This window comes from Notothenia rossii (genome assembly GCF_949606895.1).
Source record: "Notothenia rossii genome assembly, chromosome: 1".
NCBI classification, from domain to species: Eukaryota; Metazoa; Chordata; class Actinopteri; order Perciformes; family Nototheniidae; genus Notothenia; species Notothenia rossii.
Genome location: NC_136912.1, coordinates 27169833 through 27186119, shown reverse-complemented (window position 1 = coordinate 27186119; position 16287 = coordinate 27169833). Strand labels below are relative to the sequence as shown.

The following is a 16287-nucleotide window of genomic DNA, read 5'->3' as shown; positions in this document are numbered from 1 at the left end:
TGTCCTTTGCTAGAGGGGAAAAGCAACAATTTTCATGTGAAGTCAGTTGGTTTGGCTACAACTATTCATAATCCCAGAGTTGGTGAAACAGAAGTCTTGGCTCCATTGCAAATGCAGGGTAAGGCAATTGATATCTCAGAGGTTGAGTCGGGTTATGCTTCGTTTATGTCTGACGGTTTTGTAACTCTAGTTGGGAGCGACAAGAAAGTTCAAGTCAGGATTTTGAGGGAGTCAGGCACTTTGAATACTTTTGTGAGGGAGGCCATCTTGCCTTTTTCTCCAGATTCAGATATGGGGCGCTGTGTTCCAGTTAGAGGGATTGGTCTGCAAACCATTTCTGTGCCTGAGCATAAACTGTTTCTGTCCTGTGATTTAGTCCAGAGAGAAGTGGAGGTTGGTGTTCGTCCAGAGTTGCCCGTGACTGGTGTGGACATAATTTTGGGAAGTGACCTGGCAGGTGGTTGTGTTTGGCCAGATCATGCAAAGCCATTCAGGGGTAACAAAAGAAACATTGCAGGAAAGAGTTTTCAAGTTTGAGGCTAGGACTGGTTTTGTCCTGATAAGTGTGGAATGATGAACTTTGCTAGAAGAAGCAGTTGTTACAGATGTGGCAGGAAGAGAACCATGAGAGTACAGATGATGAAAGCTGGAGGAACAGATAGTTGGAAAACTCTGGCTGGGAAGAGCAGGGGTCTCTTCAGTGTAAATGATTGGAAGTGCAAAACATGTGGCAATGTCAATTGGGCTAGAAGGTCAGAGTGCAACATTTGTAACACACGGAAGTATTTGAAAGAGAGCTATAGTAATCTCTTTGGGTAAGATGGGGCAGGCAAGGGGAGCTTCGTCCCATTCTTCTTGAAGTTTTGGCCGTACAGGCATTCCCTGTTTCGTCCACTAAGCAGCAGTAGTTGTTTTTCCTGGGGTTAGGCTGTAATGATTGCGGGTTTTGTGCACATTTCGGTAGTCACCTCATGTACTTTTTGTCATAGTTCCTTCTTTGCCTAGCATCACTTTTGATAGGCTTATAATGCAGTTTTGATGTGCTCTGAAACGTGTTACTCGGATTTATGAATTGGAAGAAAATATTGTGTCTAATGTTCTTGTTTTGTTTCAGGATCTGAGGTGCTACCTCATTCTTAAGGGGGGAGGTGTGACGGCCCCTAGGCCTTAGACTCAGGTCCCTGGTTAGCCACTCCCCAAATCAGGAGAGATTGCTGACACCTGATTTGGGTTGACTGCTCAGCTACAAGTATGGGTGCCTGAGCAGTCAGTGTCGCTCTCCTCTTGGGTTGCTTGGCTCTACTGGACCTTGTTTGGTTGGTTGGTTGGTTGGTTGTTTTTTTTGTTTGTTTGTTCTTTCTTTATATACTGATGCATGTTCACACACCCACACACTACACACATTACTGATTAACTGACTTCATAGTTAATGTAGTTTCTTTAAATAAATGCACTTCAATTGGATGAATCGTGTGTGGTCTCCTTCCTTTGTCCGTCCTTGAGCCAGGGCGTGACATATTCCATAACTTAATAACAGAGATGGCCAAACTAAAGTAGAGACATGGCAGAAATCCTACAATGAAGCTGGACATTGAACTGTTCACCCGTGAGAGGGTGATCAAGAAAAGAGAGCGAGCGGCCCCGTTGAGGGAGTTTACAGATGAAAAGACACAGAAAAACAGAAGCACAATAACAACAAGTAGGCTATATTTAAGTGTTTTTTTGTAAATAACCGACGGTATCAAGAGGAAGTAAGTCCCCTGGTTTGTCCCTTATAGCCTAACTGCCATGAGAAAACTCAAAATCAAGTTTCCAAAATCCGACACTGAGGTGGTCTTAATGCACCGGCAAATGACAGCGTTGACAAAGTGTGTTTCCCGCAGCGAGACGCTACAATACTTATTGTGGGCTTATCATGTTGATTCGGCCACAACACAAAAAAGAAAACAAACTCTCGCTCTCTCAAGAGAGACAGGTCAGCCAAAAATGCCAAACGGGCCATTGCCTGGGCAACATTAGCCCGTACCTGTGCACGTCCCTGGCCAACAGCTTCGGACATCGCCCACGCCTTCATCGGCCCGTGGGTGGCGCACTTCTGGACCATGCCTGGCCTCTCCTCTAACCACAGTACAAATCAAGTACAAGACCTGAGTACTTGTACTTTTACTCAAGTACAAGATTTGATTATTTCTACTTTTACTACTTTTAATCAAGTACAAGATCTGAGTACTTGTACTTTTACTCAAGTACAACATTTGAGTATTTCTACTTCTACTACTTTTAATCAAGTACAACATCTGAGTACTTCTACTTTTACTCAAGTACAATACCTGAGTACTTCTACTTTTACTACTTTTAATCAAGTAAAAGATCTGAGTACTTCTACTTTTACTCTAGTATAAGATCTGAGTACTTCTACTTTTAATCAAGTAAAAGATCTGAGTACTTCTACTTTTACTCTAGTACAAGATCTGAGTACCTCTACTTTTACTCAAGTACAAGGTCTATACTTATACCACCTCCCTTTATAGCCTATGAAAAAAACGATTTGAAAACGAAGGCTAAAGCTAACGTTAGCAAATACTGTGGTCACTACCGAAACAGTGGATGTTTTGTAAAAAATAAAGTATATTGAGTTATCAACTAAAATGATATGATACTGATTGGTTTAATGTATGTTCAAGTTCAACAATCATCAACTCTGGAATCAATATGATCAGTATTATGCATTTTAAAAAGAAAGTTTGCATTGTGATTTTTATGAATGGTATAAATTGAAGTTTGAAATTTGATTAAAATTAAATTTGATTGATTTAATTGTGAAAACCCTCAAGAAATATGTGTTAAAATACTATTTAGAGAAGGGAAGGTTTAAAAAATCTTAAAAGGTTAATATAATGCTTTTTTACTACAGTATATTTACTATGTTTCGGTAGTGACAATTTTTGGAAGAACATTCCAATACAGTCGGAAAATATGATATACAAATGTACGGTTCTTTTACTAGATATTTGTAATTTAGATATGGTACAAAATATATATGGACAAAGTTTTGGGGAAAAAAACATACAACATTTCAAAACATTTCCAACCTGACTTTGAACCAATTCGGTAGAATGGCCCATATATTACAGCACAATTTTTTGCTGAATAGATTTCAGTGGTTCAAAATTTCGGGTCGCGATTTATTGACAAAGGAAAAAAGTGGGTCCCGAGGCCTGACCAGTTGAGAAACACTGCCATAAACCACTGTAATCAGTCGTGAGCTGTAAATTAGGGTTAGTCCTGCAACCTGGCCAGTTCCCTCACTGTGGATCTAAAAAAAGTGTGTGAATAATTTTATGTGGAGAAACAATGAAGGGGTTTTAAACTAGAAAGGCCCTCGGAAAGATTACCTCTGACAAGACAGTTCCCTTAAGTTAAAAATAATACATGTAACGTTGGGTTACGTATTGTAACCCTTGTTATATTAGCACAGGCTGAGCCCTCTACTGGACTCTAGGGGTACTACCTTACCCTGCGAGCATTCTCCGACTGAGACTTCTATAGACGTAGCCGGCCTTGGGCGGGCCTACCTGAATGCACGCGAATCACACTGTATAAATAATAATAATAATAATAATACATAATATTTATATAGCGCCTTTCACGAAACCCAAGGTCGCTTCACAAGTCGGGCAGGGGGGGGGAGTAGGGGAAAAGAGGCAGACAGGTCAGGGAGAGGGGGGGGCAAGCAAGTAGCGGAAAAATAAAAATAAACCTATCAAACTAACTATATAGTGGGGAAAGCCTTGGTGAAAAGGTGCGTTTTGAGGGCTTTTTTGAAAGTGTCCAAGGTTGGGGCGCTGCGGATTTCGGGGGGGAGAGAGTTCCAGAGGGTGGGGGATGCTACACTGAAAGCTCTGTCACCGAAAGTCCGCAACCTGGTGCGGGGGGTAGAGAGGAGATCCTGTCCAGACGATCGGAGCCTCCGGGATGGAGTGTGGTGGCGGAGAAGGTCAGACAGGTATTGTGGGGCGAGGGCATGGAGGCATTTGTAGGTCAGAAGAAGGAGTTTATATGTGATACGGTGCTTGACTGGGAGCCAGTGGAGGTGGATGAGGGTGGGGGTGATGTGCTGCCAGGGCTTGGTGTGAGTGAGCACCCTGGCAGCCGAGTTCTGCACATACTGGAGCCTGTCCAGGGCTTTACTGGGAACCCCGAACAGGACTCCGTTGCAGTAGTCCAACCGGGAGGAGACGAATGCATGGATGAGGGTCTCGGCCACGGAATCGGAGAGTGATGGTCGTAGATGGGAGATGTTCCTGAGGTGATAGAAGGCAGACTTGGTGACGGATTTGATATGTGACTGAAATGAGAGAGTTGAGTCAAGGATGACACCCAGGTTACGGACTTCGGGAGACGGGGAGATGGAACAGCCGTCAATGTGGAGGAGGAGATCCCCAACCTTCCGGAGCAGTGCCTTGGGGGCCACAACCATGAGCTCAGTCTTCTTACTGTTGAGTTTGAGTAGATTTGCTGTCATCCAGGTTTTTATGGCATGGAGACAATTGACCAGAGACTGTGGAGGGAGCTGGGCAGATGGTGAGGTGCTGAGATAGAGCTGAGTGTCATCAGCGTAGCAGTGGAAATTGAGACCGAAGTGACGTATGATCTGGCCAAGGGGGAGCATGTAAATGGTGAAAAGTAGGGGACCAAGCACGGAGCATTGGGGGACACCATGGTTGACTGGGGCCGGGGGGGAGGATGAGCCGCTGATGCTGACAAACTGAGACCTGGTTGAGAGATAGGACTGAAACCATGACAGAGCTGTGCCAGTGATGCCAAGGTTGTCGGAGAGGCATTTCAGGAGGACTGTATGAGAAACGGTGTCAAAGGCCGCAGAGAGGTCGAGGAGGATGAGAATACTGATTTGTCCGGAGTCAGCAGCGAGAAGGAGGTCATTAGTGATCTTGAGGAGGGCGGTCTCTGTGCTGTGATGTGCTCTGTAGGCTGACTGTAGGGGTTCGTAGAGCTCATGGTTTGACAGATGTTGATGAAGCTGGGCGGCGACTGCTCTTTCCAAGGTCTTACTAACGAAAGGAAGGTTGGAGATCGGTCGGTAGTTGTTCAGCTCCTCAGGGTCAAGACCAGGCTTCTTGAGGATGGGAGTGATGGAGGCGGTTTTGAAGCAGGAGGGAACTATTCCAGATGACAGAGAGGAGTTGATGATGTCTGTTATGATGGGGCAGAGGGTGGGAAGGCAGGCCTTGACCAGCACCGTGGGCATGGGGTCAAGGGAGCAGGTGGAGGCCTTAGCATTGGTCACCAGCTTCAAGACCAGTGGAACATCCACTGGGGAGAAGGAGGAGAGAGAGCATTGGGGATTGAGGGGTTGAGCTGGGAATGTGCATTTCTGTGTCAGGGGCCACTGCAGAGAGGGGGAGGGGGCGGGCACCAGGAGTTGTTGATGAATGGAGATCACCTTAGCCTAAAAAAAGTTGAGGAATTTGGAGCAGAGGTCAGGAGCTTCAGCAGTGTACGTGGCAGGGAGGGGGCGGAGCAGTCGGTTGATGGTGGAGAACAAGGATCTGGGGTGATTTTGTTGTGAGGTGATGAGGGAGGAGTAGTAGGCGGTCTTGGTCTTGGAGAGAGCCTCCTTGTAGGACCTCACATGGTCCACCAAGGCCATACGATGGACGGTGAGGCCAGTTCGTCTGGAAAGCCGCTCCAGCCGACGACCAGTTTGCTTCATTGTGCGAAGATCAGAGGTGAACCATGGTGCCGGGCGGAGAAAAGACACCGTCCGGCTTCTGAGGGGAGCCAGAGAGTCCAGGCTGAGAGAGAGGGCAGTGTTGTAGTGGGCCACCAACACGTCCGGCTGAGTGTCGGAGAGAGCCGGGGCCATGTGGGTTATGAGGAGGTCTGATAGGGCTGATGCACTCACTGATTTGGTGTCTCTAAAGGTGATTGTGCGCCTGGGGCGCTGCCTAGGCAGGGGGATGGGGATGGTGAAGATGATGGCATGGTGGTCTGATACTGCCAGGTCTAGGCGCTGCAGGTGAGAGGGGGGGGCACCAGTGGAGCAGACTAGATCCAGCGTGTGACCTTTGGAGTGGGTGGGGCCCTGGACATGCTGTGTTATGTTGAGGCAGTCCAGAAGTGACAGAAATTCTGCGGCAAAGCTACAGCTGGTGGAGTCGACGTGGATGTTAAAATCTCCCAGCAGATAGGTGGAAGGTGATTTAGAGCAGAGAGAGGACCGAAGCTCACTCAGCTCGGACATGAAGGTGGTGGAAGCTTTGGGGGGGCGGTAAATCAGGGCAACCTGGAGTAGAGGTGATCCGGAGAGCGAGAATGTAATACACTCAAATGATGTGATATGCGGAGAGGGAATCTCCCTGACCCGGATGCCTGCTCGGTGGATGACAGCCAGCCCCCCGCCGCGGCCCGTGGAGCGAGGTTTATGGAGGTAAACGTAGCCTGGGGGAGTAGCTTGGTTGAGAGCGAAGAAATCCTGCTGGTTCTGCCATGTCTCCGTTAAACATAATAAATCAAGTTTCCTATCAATGATGATGTCATGGATGAGTAGTGCTTTATTGTTGAGGGAGCGGGTATTGAGCAGCATGAAGGTGGCTGCAGAGGAGACAGGAGGAGTGCTACTGTCAGAGCAGGCCAGGGGCTTCAAGCAGCTGGTGCGCACGTGACGTGTGTTTAGATGACGTCGACAAGCAACACGGAAATGCAGAGCCGATTGTACCACAGGAATACTAGAATTTGTGTGAATAAATTTGTAGCGGGATGATCTGTGTATGTAGCGGGGGCGCTGCAAGAGTCCTGATGATCTGATGTCATCCAGGCAGACTGGTGCAGTAGAGCTGAAAAAACTCTGAAGTTGGAGAGCAGAGTATTGAAGCACCATATCCACAGCAGCTAACCGGCTAGCGACCGAGCCTCGAGCAACAGCACTCCGCGGTGCAATGATCGGAGCTAACTCACGGACAGTTCGGCCCTCAAGGCAACAGTCAATCCGGTTTAGGGACAATCCAGATGGCGAGAGAGGTGGAAGTCCGAGCCAAAAACCCAGGGGAAAAATGGGATTCGGCGGCTGTCGATGCTAACAGCTGACAGGTAGCTAGCCCCAGACAGCTGATCTACAGAAATGGTGAGTAGCCAGATGAAAAAAACTGAACAATGCGATCATCACAGTTGTGACAGAACAGTAGGCTATATATAATCCAGCAGTCAAAACGAACACTTTTTACAAGGCAAGAAAAGTTAAAACGCAGACGGAGAAGCGGCGAACAAGCAACGCCAGCGTCCTCCCACGTCAAGCGAGAGATGAGGTCGCCATGATCCTTGGGTGCCGATAACCTGAAGGATGATAAAAGGATGCCTCGCCTCCTGACTATCATCCTACACCTCTCTTCAGCGAGCGGAATAGGACAGACAGTGCCCTGAGTAGAGGGCTCCGCCTGTGCTAATATAACAAGGGTTACAATACGTAACCCAACGTTATATCTCTCACAAGCTCCGCCCTCTACTGGACTCTATGGGTACAGTGGGTGGAGCCCCGATGTATACGCGCACTGTCGTCCAACAACAACATTCCACCCTACTGCCCCTGACCGGCTTTTCTGGTCAGCAGTTGCTGCCCCACATTCTCCTTTAACCCGGTTGTGACCGAGGAGAAATCTGGGCTGTGGCTGACAGAGCGCACCCTGCTGCGCTTACCTCGCAGAAAGTGTGCTCAAAAAACAAGAGATAAAACCTTATGAAGGGGCCTGGCATCGACCAAGACGCCGCTGTGCATATATCCTCCACACCGTTGAATAAGGCTGTTGACACAGCTACAGCCCGTGAGGAGTCCGCATGAATCCCAGGCTCTCCCTGCCTGTCCGTAGGCATGTGCAATGCACTCGCAGAGCCAGACTGCCAGGCGTTTCTTGGACAGCGCTTTCCCGATCGCCCCGCCCCCGAAGCACACGAACAGCCGTTCGGTGCGTCTAAGGGCAGCCGTGCGCTCCACATAACATGCTAGCGCACACACAGGGCAGAGGAGGTGAAGTTTAGCTTCCCTGTCCCCACCATGGGGGGGAAGACTAAAACCCCCTAACTGAATAGCCCTCGACCTGAACGCACTCCTTAGGTTTTTGGGCACAAAGGAGGGGTTCGGTCTGAGTGTCGCGCCACTCCGGTCACCCCGAATCAGTAAACAACTCGGGTGCACCGACAGAGCAGTTAACTCGGACACCCTTTTGGCTGACGTTAAAGAGCATCTTGCAGGTTTTTATTTTTTCTACATTTATGCTTAAACTTGCTTGAAAATTACACTTAAAAAAGTGAATGCAGGATTTGATATGTTTTACGAGACAGAAGGTCAGGAATTCAGAGGGAAAGGAGCAATTTTGAGCTCTGCTCTTAAAAACTGCTTTTTTTTAAGGTCATACGTCAAACGCGTCATATTACATCACGCAGGGGAAACATCTCCGCTCTCTGACCGCGGGTATAGTTGAGTTGCGTTGAGTAGAGCGGTTGTGTTTTAAGGAGCTGGTATTTTTTGGTAGTTTTACATTGTATTTCACCATTTGTAATCATGGTGCAGTATTGTGTTTGTGCAGGTTGCACAAATACCAGCCTGTCAGGACATCGAGTCCACAGTAAAAAGGACCGGAGCTAGCGTTCGTTCCTGGGTGTGTTGCGCATCCACCTCCCTGCAGCACATACTCTCCAAAGCTTTATCAGGAAACCGTATTACTTCTATCTCCCCCCCCTTCGCTGCTCTCTCTCTCTCCCCTCCGGTACTGTGTTGTTTGCTCCCGGCTCAACCTCCACCCACCTGCTGCAATCAGCTGTGCACCCTCCCCGACTACACACCTGCTTTCCATCAAGCCATTTACAACGACATACCAACGGAGGCTCCACAACCTTTCTCCGCCAGATCGTCAAGTATCAGCCGTATCTCGCGTCTCCCCTCCGGTACACAGCACCATAGTGTGGAGTTGCATTAGGTAGGCCTAACGCGAGATACGGCTGATACTGTACTTGCGCATTAGTTTCTGTTATGGATCAGTATCAACCAGTGGCGGCCGGCCCATAGGGGTGGTAGGGGCGCCGCCCCACCTCTTCCCACATACAAAAAAAAATGTAAAAAAAAATTAAATTAAAAAAAATATATTTAAAAAAATGTATATTTCTAAAATATATATATTTTTTATTTTTAATGAACAAGGTAAATATCATACAATTGGTATCAGTAAAATGTATAATCTACAATAAAATCTTGTTTAAAATTGTGTTACGATGTCTAAAGTTACTGATACTGTAAGTCACATGTTTCCTGCCTGGCCTTGCCCTTGGCATTAGTTTATCATTACGGGGCGCTGCCCCCGAGCCAAACAGCAGCAACCAGCACGTTGCAAAAGTCTCGATAGTAAACTGTGCCGCCGAAACATAATTTCAGCCAATCAGCGCCGTCAAATATTTTGGTCACGAGGGCGCTCACTCGGCGCCCACGTTGCTTACGTGCATTGACGTGAGTTGTTTTTTTAGACTCGTGAGGAACTGGGGTAGTATCGCATAATATAATAGTTAGTAAAGGATTTATTGATGTGAATGTTTTGAACAGTGAATACTTATTGTAAATTGCTTTGCATAAAAGCGTCAGCTAAATGCAATGTAATGTAATGTGATGTAACAGGCATCAACACAGCGACTTGATTTATTGTTCTCTGGTGATCTGTTAGGACGTGTTGAATGGAGAAGTCTTCATCTGTGTTAAACCGATCCTCCCAGGAAACTGGGACCCGCCCAGGTTAAAATGTGACCCGCCTAGATTAAACTGTGACCCGCCCATGTTAAACTGTTACGATTTCTGTGTTAAGTGTTCACTGTTCAAAACATTCACGTCAATAAATCCTTTACAAACTATTATTGTTGTCAGTCTTACATTTGTATCATATATTATTATTAATATGATGTCGAGTCGATTTTATACCCGTTTATACTTTCATACGGTCTGTTAGTGAAACATACAATTGAACAACAGGTGTACAGACTTAATTAATTAATTAATTCGCACATGGGTCCAGTCTATATAAATTGGATTAACATTTCGCCATGTTATGAGGTTAGTGAGGAGATAGCGAGAGACAGTGAGATACAGAGATACAGAGATACAGAGATACAGAGATACAGATATAGAGATATAGAGAGATAGAGACAGATAGATAGATAGATTGATAGATAGCGAGATACAGAGATACAGATATAGAGAGATAGAGAGATAGAGACAGATCGATAGATAGATAGATAGCGAGATACAGAGATACAGATATAGAGAGATAGAGGGATAGAGACAGATAGATAGATAGATAGCGAGATACAGAGATATATAGAGAGATAGAGAGAGATAGTGAGTGATAGTGAGTGATTGAGCGTTGGCTGTGATAGAGTGATTGTCCTGGTGAGTGATAGTGGGTGAGTAATTGAGGTGCGAGTGTGTGTATTTGAGAGAGGCTGGTATTGTAGGTTTGCGTATATTTGCCACTTTGTTTGTTTGTCTTTGTTGTATTAATTTGTTTGTGTGTGAATAGGTGAGGGTAAGTAGGTAGGAAGTAGTAGGAGTTTAGGCGAGACAGGTGGAAGTAGGTGGAAGTAGGTGGAGTAAAGAGGGACAGAGAGTTGAACATGGATCCCAGAATTGTGAGAGAAATTCTGGATCTAAAAGTCCACCACCAGTATCCTGAAGGGTCAACAAAGAGGGACAAATATGTCATTAAGAGGAGGGCTGACACCTTCAGGATAAAGGGTAAGGATGCATGCCATATGGAGTCTAGAACACAATGATAATATGCTATGGTAAAACTAATACATCTAATATTATGACATATAAACACCAGATGGAGAGCTGTACTACATCTGCAAGCGCAGACAAAACAAGACTGAGCACCTTGCCAAAGTTGTCTCTACTGCCGAAGAAGCAGACCAACTGTTCAAGGAGTTTCACTCCAGCAACATTGGTGGACACTGTGGAGTGGAGAAGACACACTGTGCGCTTATTGCTCGCTACTATTGGCCTGGCATGGAGAGTGACATACGCAAGTGGGTGAGTTAGTATCTTCAAAATAATGAGGTGGAATACACATTCAGGTTCAAAAGTAGAGCACAGAGGAGTGTAATGTCAAGTGTATTTCAAAATTGCGTATACTGTATGTGCTAACATCCTATCAGCAGGATGATTAAGAGGTATGACTTTCAGGTGTTAAGCCATCATTGCTCTTAAGACCTGAAAGTCATACCTCCTGCATGTGAAATAAATGTGACTCTGTATATATATTTATATTTATTATTATTATTATTATTATTATTATTATAAATACATACCTACTATTATTATTCATTACATTTTCGATTGTATACCCCTGCAAATAATTACTGCACTTTATTCCTTATAAGCTGCGTGTATTTGTTTTCTTATGTTGTGATGTGTTTTGTTTTGATGGCACCTTTTCAAAGGGAGAAGTACTTCTTTCTTTCTTTTTCTGTATTCTAGTTTAAAATATAATATAGCACATTTATTTGCACTAAACATTAGTCATAACTTTGAAATGATGTTTGTCTGTTTTAGATTGCTCAGTGTCCACAGTGCCAGGCCAAGAGAGCCAACATCAAGGAGAAGCAGGAGTACAGTCCGATAGAGGTAAAATAAACAATGGCATACTGGTATAGTCAGTGTAGAAACACGTCAACAGTGATTTACTGTAATGCTCATGTATTTCCCCCCCCCCCCCCCCCCAGGTTACGGAGCCTTTGGAACTGGTTGGGATGGACTTAGTGGGTAAACTCACAGTAACAGATGGTGGCAACCAGTACATATGTGTAATGGTTGACTATTTCACCAAATGGGCAGAGGCCTACCCACTAAAGACTAAAACAGCAGAAGAGGTGACCAATTGTATCATTGATTTCTTTTACAAATTTGGTGCACCTCAAAAACTGCTAACAGACCAGGGCTCAGAGTTTTGCAACAAGGTACAGTGTTGATGCAGTATGAATCCCCAATATGTAACTGTAGTTGCTGTGCTAACCTATTGCTTGTCTGTCCTAATGATAATTTCAAGGTCAACTCTGCCCTGTGTGAGAGGCTGGACATCAAGCGAAACCTGTGCTCCGCCTACCACCCACAGACCAATGGCCTTGTGGAGAAATTAAACGGCACTATACAGAGGTATTGGTTTTCAATACCTGATGGAATTCACGCTCTAGATAGAATAACAAACACATTTCCTGTTCCTATGTGAACAGGTAATCGGTAATGATATGTTGCTTTATCATACATGAGAACCCATATGCTCTCCTGCTTCCTCATACCTATACTTGAATACTGCATTTTAAGGATGTTGAACAAAATGGTGGCTGGTCACCCCAAACGCTGGGACCAGGTGCTCCAGTCCACCATGTTTGCTCTTCGGACCAAAAAACAGCTGACCACAAAATACAGTCCATATTATTTGATGTTTGGGAGGGAGGCTAGGTATCCTTCAGAGGTGCCAGAGGAGTACGTGGTAAGATGTTCTAATGTTGTCATCCTTTTCAAACGTTTTCATTTGGATCATCTGCCTTCTAAAATTCTAACTGTCATTTGTTGCAGGTCAAAGAAGACAAAGTCAGCAAGCTGGTCGAACGGGAGGAGATCCATGAAGGCCTGAAAAAACAGGAGGCTGTATTCACAGAGGTAAAAAAGAATATGAAAACAAGTCAGGACAAGGTCCGCAAAAGAAAAATAGACAGGGGCCAGGAGGAAAACTTCCAAGTAGGAGATCAGGTGTTGCGGAGGAACGCCAGACAGGAGCAAAGGAAAGGGGGAAAGCTGGAGGATGACTGGTTGGGACCCTACAGCATCCTGGAACTAGAGGGGAAAAAGGCCATTGTTGGTAAGGGCACCACAAAGTTGCAGACCAACATTGACCATCTAACACATTATTTCCAGCCAGAGGAGAGGATCCCTGCCAAACTACAAAAGTTGTCCGATCCCTCTCCTCTGGCTGGTCCACAACACACAAAGACACAGACACACATCCACAGCACACAAACACCCACCACACAAACACCCACCACACAAACACCACAAGTGGCACCTCCATCTCCATCTGACTGCGAGGCCCAAATGGCACCAAAAGATCCTGAACTTTGTAAGTAAACAGACAGAAAGTACATACCAAATTATGCATTTCACAAATAACTGCCATTGCTATATTTACAGTAATTCGACAAATATGGACAGGGAGGAGAAAACACACGCTCTGGTGCAAGTTTGGGCCATATAAAGTGTACACGGAGAACCTCATGGAGTTGGCCCCAGGGAAGTGGTTGGAGGGAGAGGTAAATTACAAAACAAGAGAATATTGGACTGATATTTATTTAGATTGTATCACAAGTTATTTTTGTACTCTTAGATCGTCAATTCATATTTAACCATGGTGGGAAGGAAAGCTGGCGCTCTAATGATAGACTCCTATGTAATGACGTCGCTCTGGGAGGGAACCCACAAAGGGTGAGTAGGACTATAGGATGATTTCTTTGTTTGTACATAAATATGCCTATGTATTTTGGGTATATGTATGTTTGTATGTCCATACACACAAATTCATACTTATGTTAGTGTATACATTAGTTGTTGTAATTATTAGAATTTGTTTTAGTTGGACCTTTTCAAACACGATGTGGCAGTTGGAGCAGTCTGCAGCCACGGACACTGGACACTGATTGTAAGTAATCTTCAACGTAAACAGATCTAGACGGAACCATGACACTATCTGATGTAGGGGTTGGTTATAATTAGTATTTGCATTTCCATAGATCATGTACCTAAAGGAGAGGCGGTCCCTGTACTTGAACCCATTTGGGGCCAGCATTGGTCTGCAAAAAGTGTCCGGGAATAGGGAGCTGGGAATGCGCAACCGTTGCTCACCCACAACAAAATGACTCATCGTCATGCGGGGTGTTTGTGTGCAAGGTAAACATTTGATTATATCTGTTGCTATTTGTCATTATTCAAAAGTCCTCAAAATGATACTTATCAGACACTTTTTAGCTTGCAGAGCAGATATTGTCTGGGAAAACCGTGGCATATCCAGTTGACGCGATGGGTGTGGCCATGTTGCGGATGCACATGGCAATGTCTCTGGTGACAAATTCAGGTATACAGAACTCTACCAGGTATACTTCAATGTGTCTATATTAGCATTAAACTACATTATCTTCTTTTTTGCAGATGAACTATCCCAGCTCTGTAGGGCTTGTGGGGAGCTCAGCTCGTTGGCTGAAGGGGACATTGATACGTGGGTATGTAGAGAAATTCATGTCCTTCTGCTGGAAGACTGGGATGCCCCTTGGATAGGTTACCTCAACATCACTGGGTGAACACTCACTATCACACAACTATTACAAATGTATAGTTGAAGTCACCTAACTTGCATGTCTTTGCACTTTCGGTTGGCACTGGAGCAGCTGAAGGAACATACCAACACAGACTCCAAACAGAAAGGACCACATTTAAGATTGTAACCCTATATCTGACACCCATTGCCATACTATGTAAAGAAATAATGTCTAAGGAAGTTAAAACGGCTTAATTTGACATCCTAATCAGTATGATTGATGTGGACCTGACAAAATGTTTGACAGTATTCTAAAGTATTTCTCTTTTTCCCTGTCAGATTGAGTGCACCACCTGCAATATGTGGTATCACTTAGGATGTGTGGGACTGGCCTCCCCCACAGAGGATGACTACTTTTGCCCTTCCTGCAAATCGTGATGGCAGAACAGAATATGTCTCCTTGGGAGGTGCGAGGTCCCAGACACACCCTGTCACCTGTGGTGTCCCTCAAGGGTCGGTCCTTGGGCCCACTCGGTTCACCTTGTACACTTTTCCCCTTGGCCGTGTCATCAGCAAGCATGGAATATCATTCCATTGCTACGCTGATGAAACGCAGCTATATGTAAAGACAGACCCTATCCCACATGCTTCCTCACTGTCACCATCATGCACTTTTTGCATATCATGTATTTTGTCTTTGCTATGTTTGTAAAATGTAATTTTCTTAAATGTTTTATGTGAGGGACTGCAGATGGAAATTAGCTCAAAGCTAAATCTGGCACTGTTATGCTTGACGAATTTTAATGTTTTAAATGTTCATTACTGAGCATTGTCCCTGCCAAATAAAGGATTAAATAAATGAATACTGAATCATTACTATTATTGTTGTTGTCTTTCCTTCTGTCACACTAATGAGTAAGTCTATCTACTATACAGAATCAAAGCTTGCATTGCATATTAGAACACAAATTTGGCCACTGTTATTATAGTTGCAATATGTAAAATTGGCCCTTAGCACACCATAGGGGACGTGATGCCTATGCTGTTAAGTATTTTATTTTGGGGAGTCTGTCACAAGACAGAAAAGACAGCCAGTATTGCTAGAATATAAACCTTCTTTTAAATTGCATTCTGTTTCTAGCGCAACACATCAGCTACTGCATTAGCAGACATAGCAAAAGGAAATGGGGGGCCTATTTAGAAAGTTAACGTTGCAAAATGTCTATATTGTGAGGCAAAATATTATATTGTACAGCATATTGTTGCATGGCAAATATCACGAAACACATGGCCTTATTTGCATATCGGAAGTTAATGTTTGCACTAGAACACATTTATATGTAAAATTAACACTTATCACAACATAATGTGGGCTCGCAGGCTGATAAACTAGGATATCTGATCTCTGTAGGTCTTAATGAGGTTTGATACAGACCTCAGTCACTATTTCTAAGCAAATACCTACTATAATATGTATATTATATGGCTTAAAGTGTACATACATTCGCTCACATTATAAATGATGATCGGGTTGCATTTTTCTAGAACTTGTTGACAATGTTAATGTAACAAAATGAGCTGTGGTGAATTATTAAGACGTGATGATTCTTGGCGCACTCGTACCGCGCAGGGTATGATTGATTTTTACTGTTGGGACTCGGGTTTGAGTCCAGCATGAACTTTTTTGTTATTTTCATGTCAATGCACCTTGAATATTATGTTTGAATAGAGGATTCCTAATATTGTTTGCCGACACCAACATTCATGACCAAGCAGCATTTTAAAGTCTAAATATCCCCAATGACATTTCTGCTGCTATCTTTGCAAAACCAGGTAACAGTCACATGTTATCTGGATGAGTGCTGCACAATACCGTTTCTATAACCTGGGCGGGTCACGTTTTAACGTGGGCAGGTCCCAGTTCCCT

General features: G+C 44.6%; 1 protein-coding gene across 4 annotated transcripts; it reads left to right on the top strand.

Moving 5' to 3' along the window:
* The first annotated feature begins 10664 nt into the window (after positions 1-10664).
* On the top strand, positions 10665-15134 carry LOC307028190 (uncharacterized protein). 4 transcript variants are annotated; one of them, XR_013804877.1, is made up of 12 exons: positions 10665-11086; positions 11609-11680; positions 11779-12208; positions 12377-12545; positions 12632-13172; positions 13244-13362; positions 13437-13534; positions 13683-13748; positions 13840-13996; positions 14075-14180; positions 14255-14325; positions 14700-15134. XR_013804877.1 is itself a non-coding variant. In XM_079663006.1 (8 exons), the coding sequence occupies exons 3-8, from the start codon at positions 12024-12026 to the stop codon at positions 13744-13746; spliced, it is 1176 nt and encodes a 391-aa protein (XP_079519132.1). In that variant the 5' UTR covers positions 10665-11086; positions 11609-11680; positions 11779-12023; the 3' UTR covers positions 13747-13808. The 4 variants fall into 4 exon arrangements, 1 of the variants encoding a protein (XP_079519132.1); XR_013804878.1 differs by having other exon boundaries at positions 14255-15134; XR_013804879.1 differs by lacking the exon at positions 10665-11086 and having other exon boundaries at positions 11372-11680; positions 14255-15134.
* The last annotated feature ends 1153 nt before the right edge of the window (positions 15135-16287 follow it).

Bases quoted from the DNA above. Each gene is read 5' to 3' on its own strand.
- LOC307028190 (XM_079663006.1), top strand. From the start codon at position 12,024: ATGCAGTATGAATCCCCAATATGTAACTGTAGTTGCTGTGCTAACCTA. The intron at 12,209-12,376 runs GTATTGGTTTTC...CTGCATTTTAAG, and splicing joins TTAAACGGCACTATACAGAG to GATGTTGAACAAAATGGTGG. The intron at 12,546-12,631 runs GTAAGATGTTCT...CATTTGTTGCAG, and splicing joins AGGTGCCAGAGGAGTACGTG to GTCAAAGAAGACAAAGTCAG.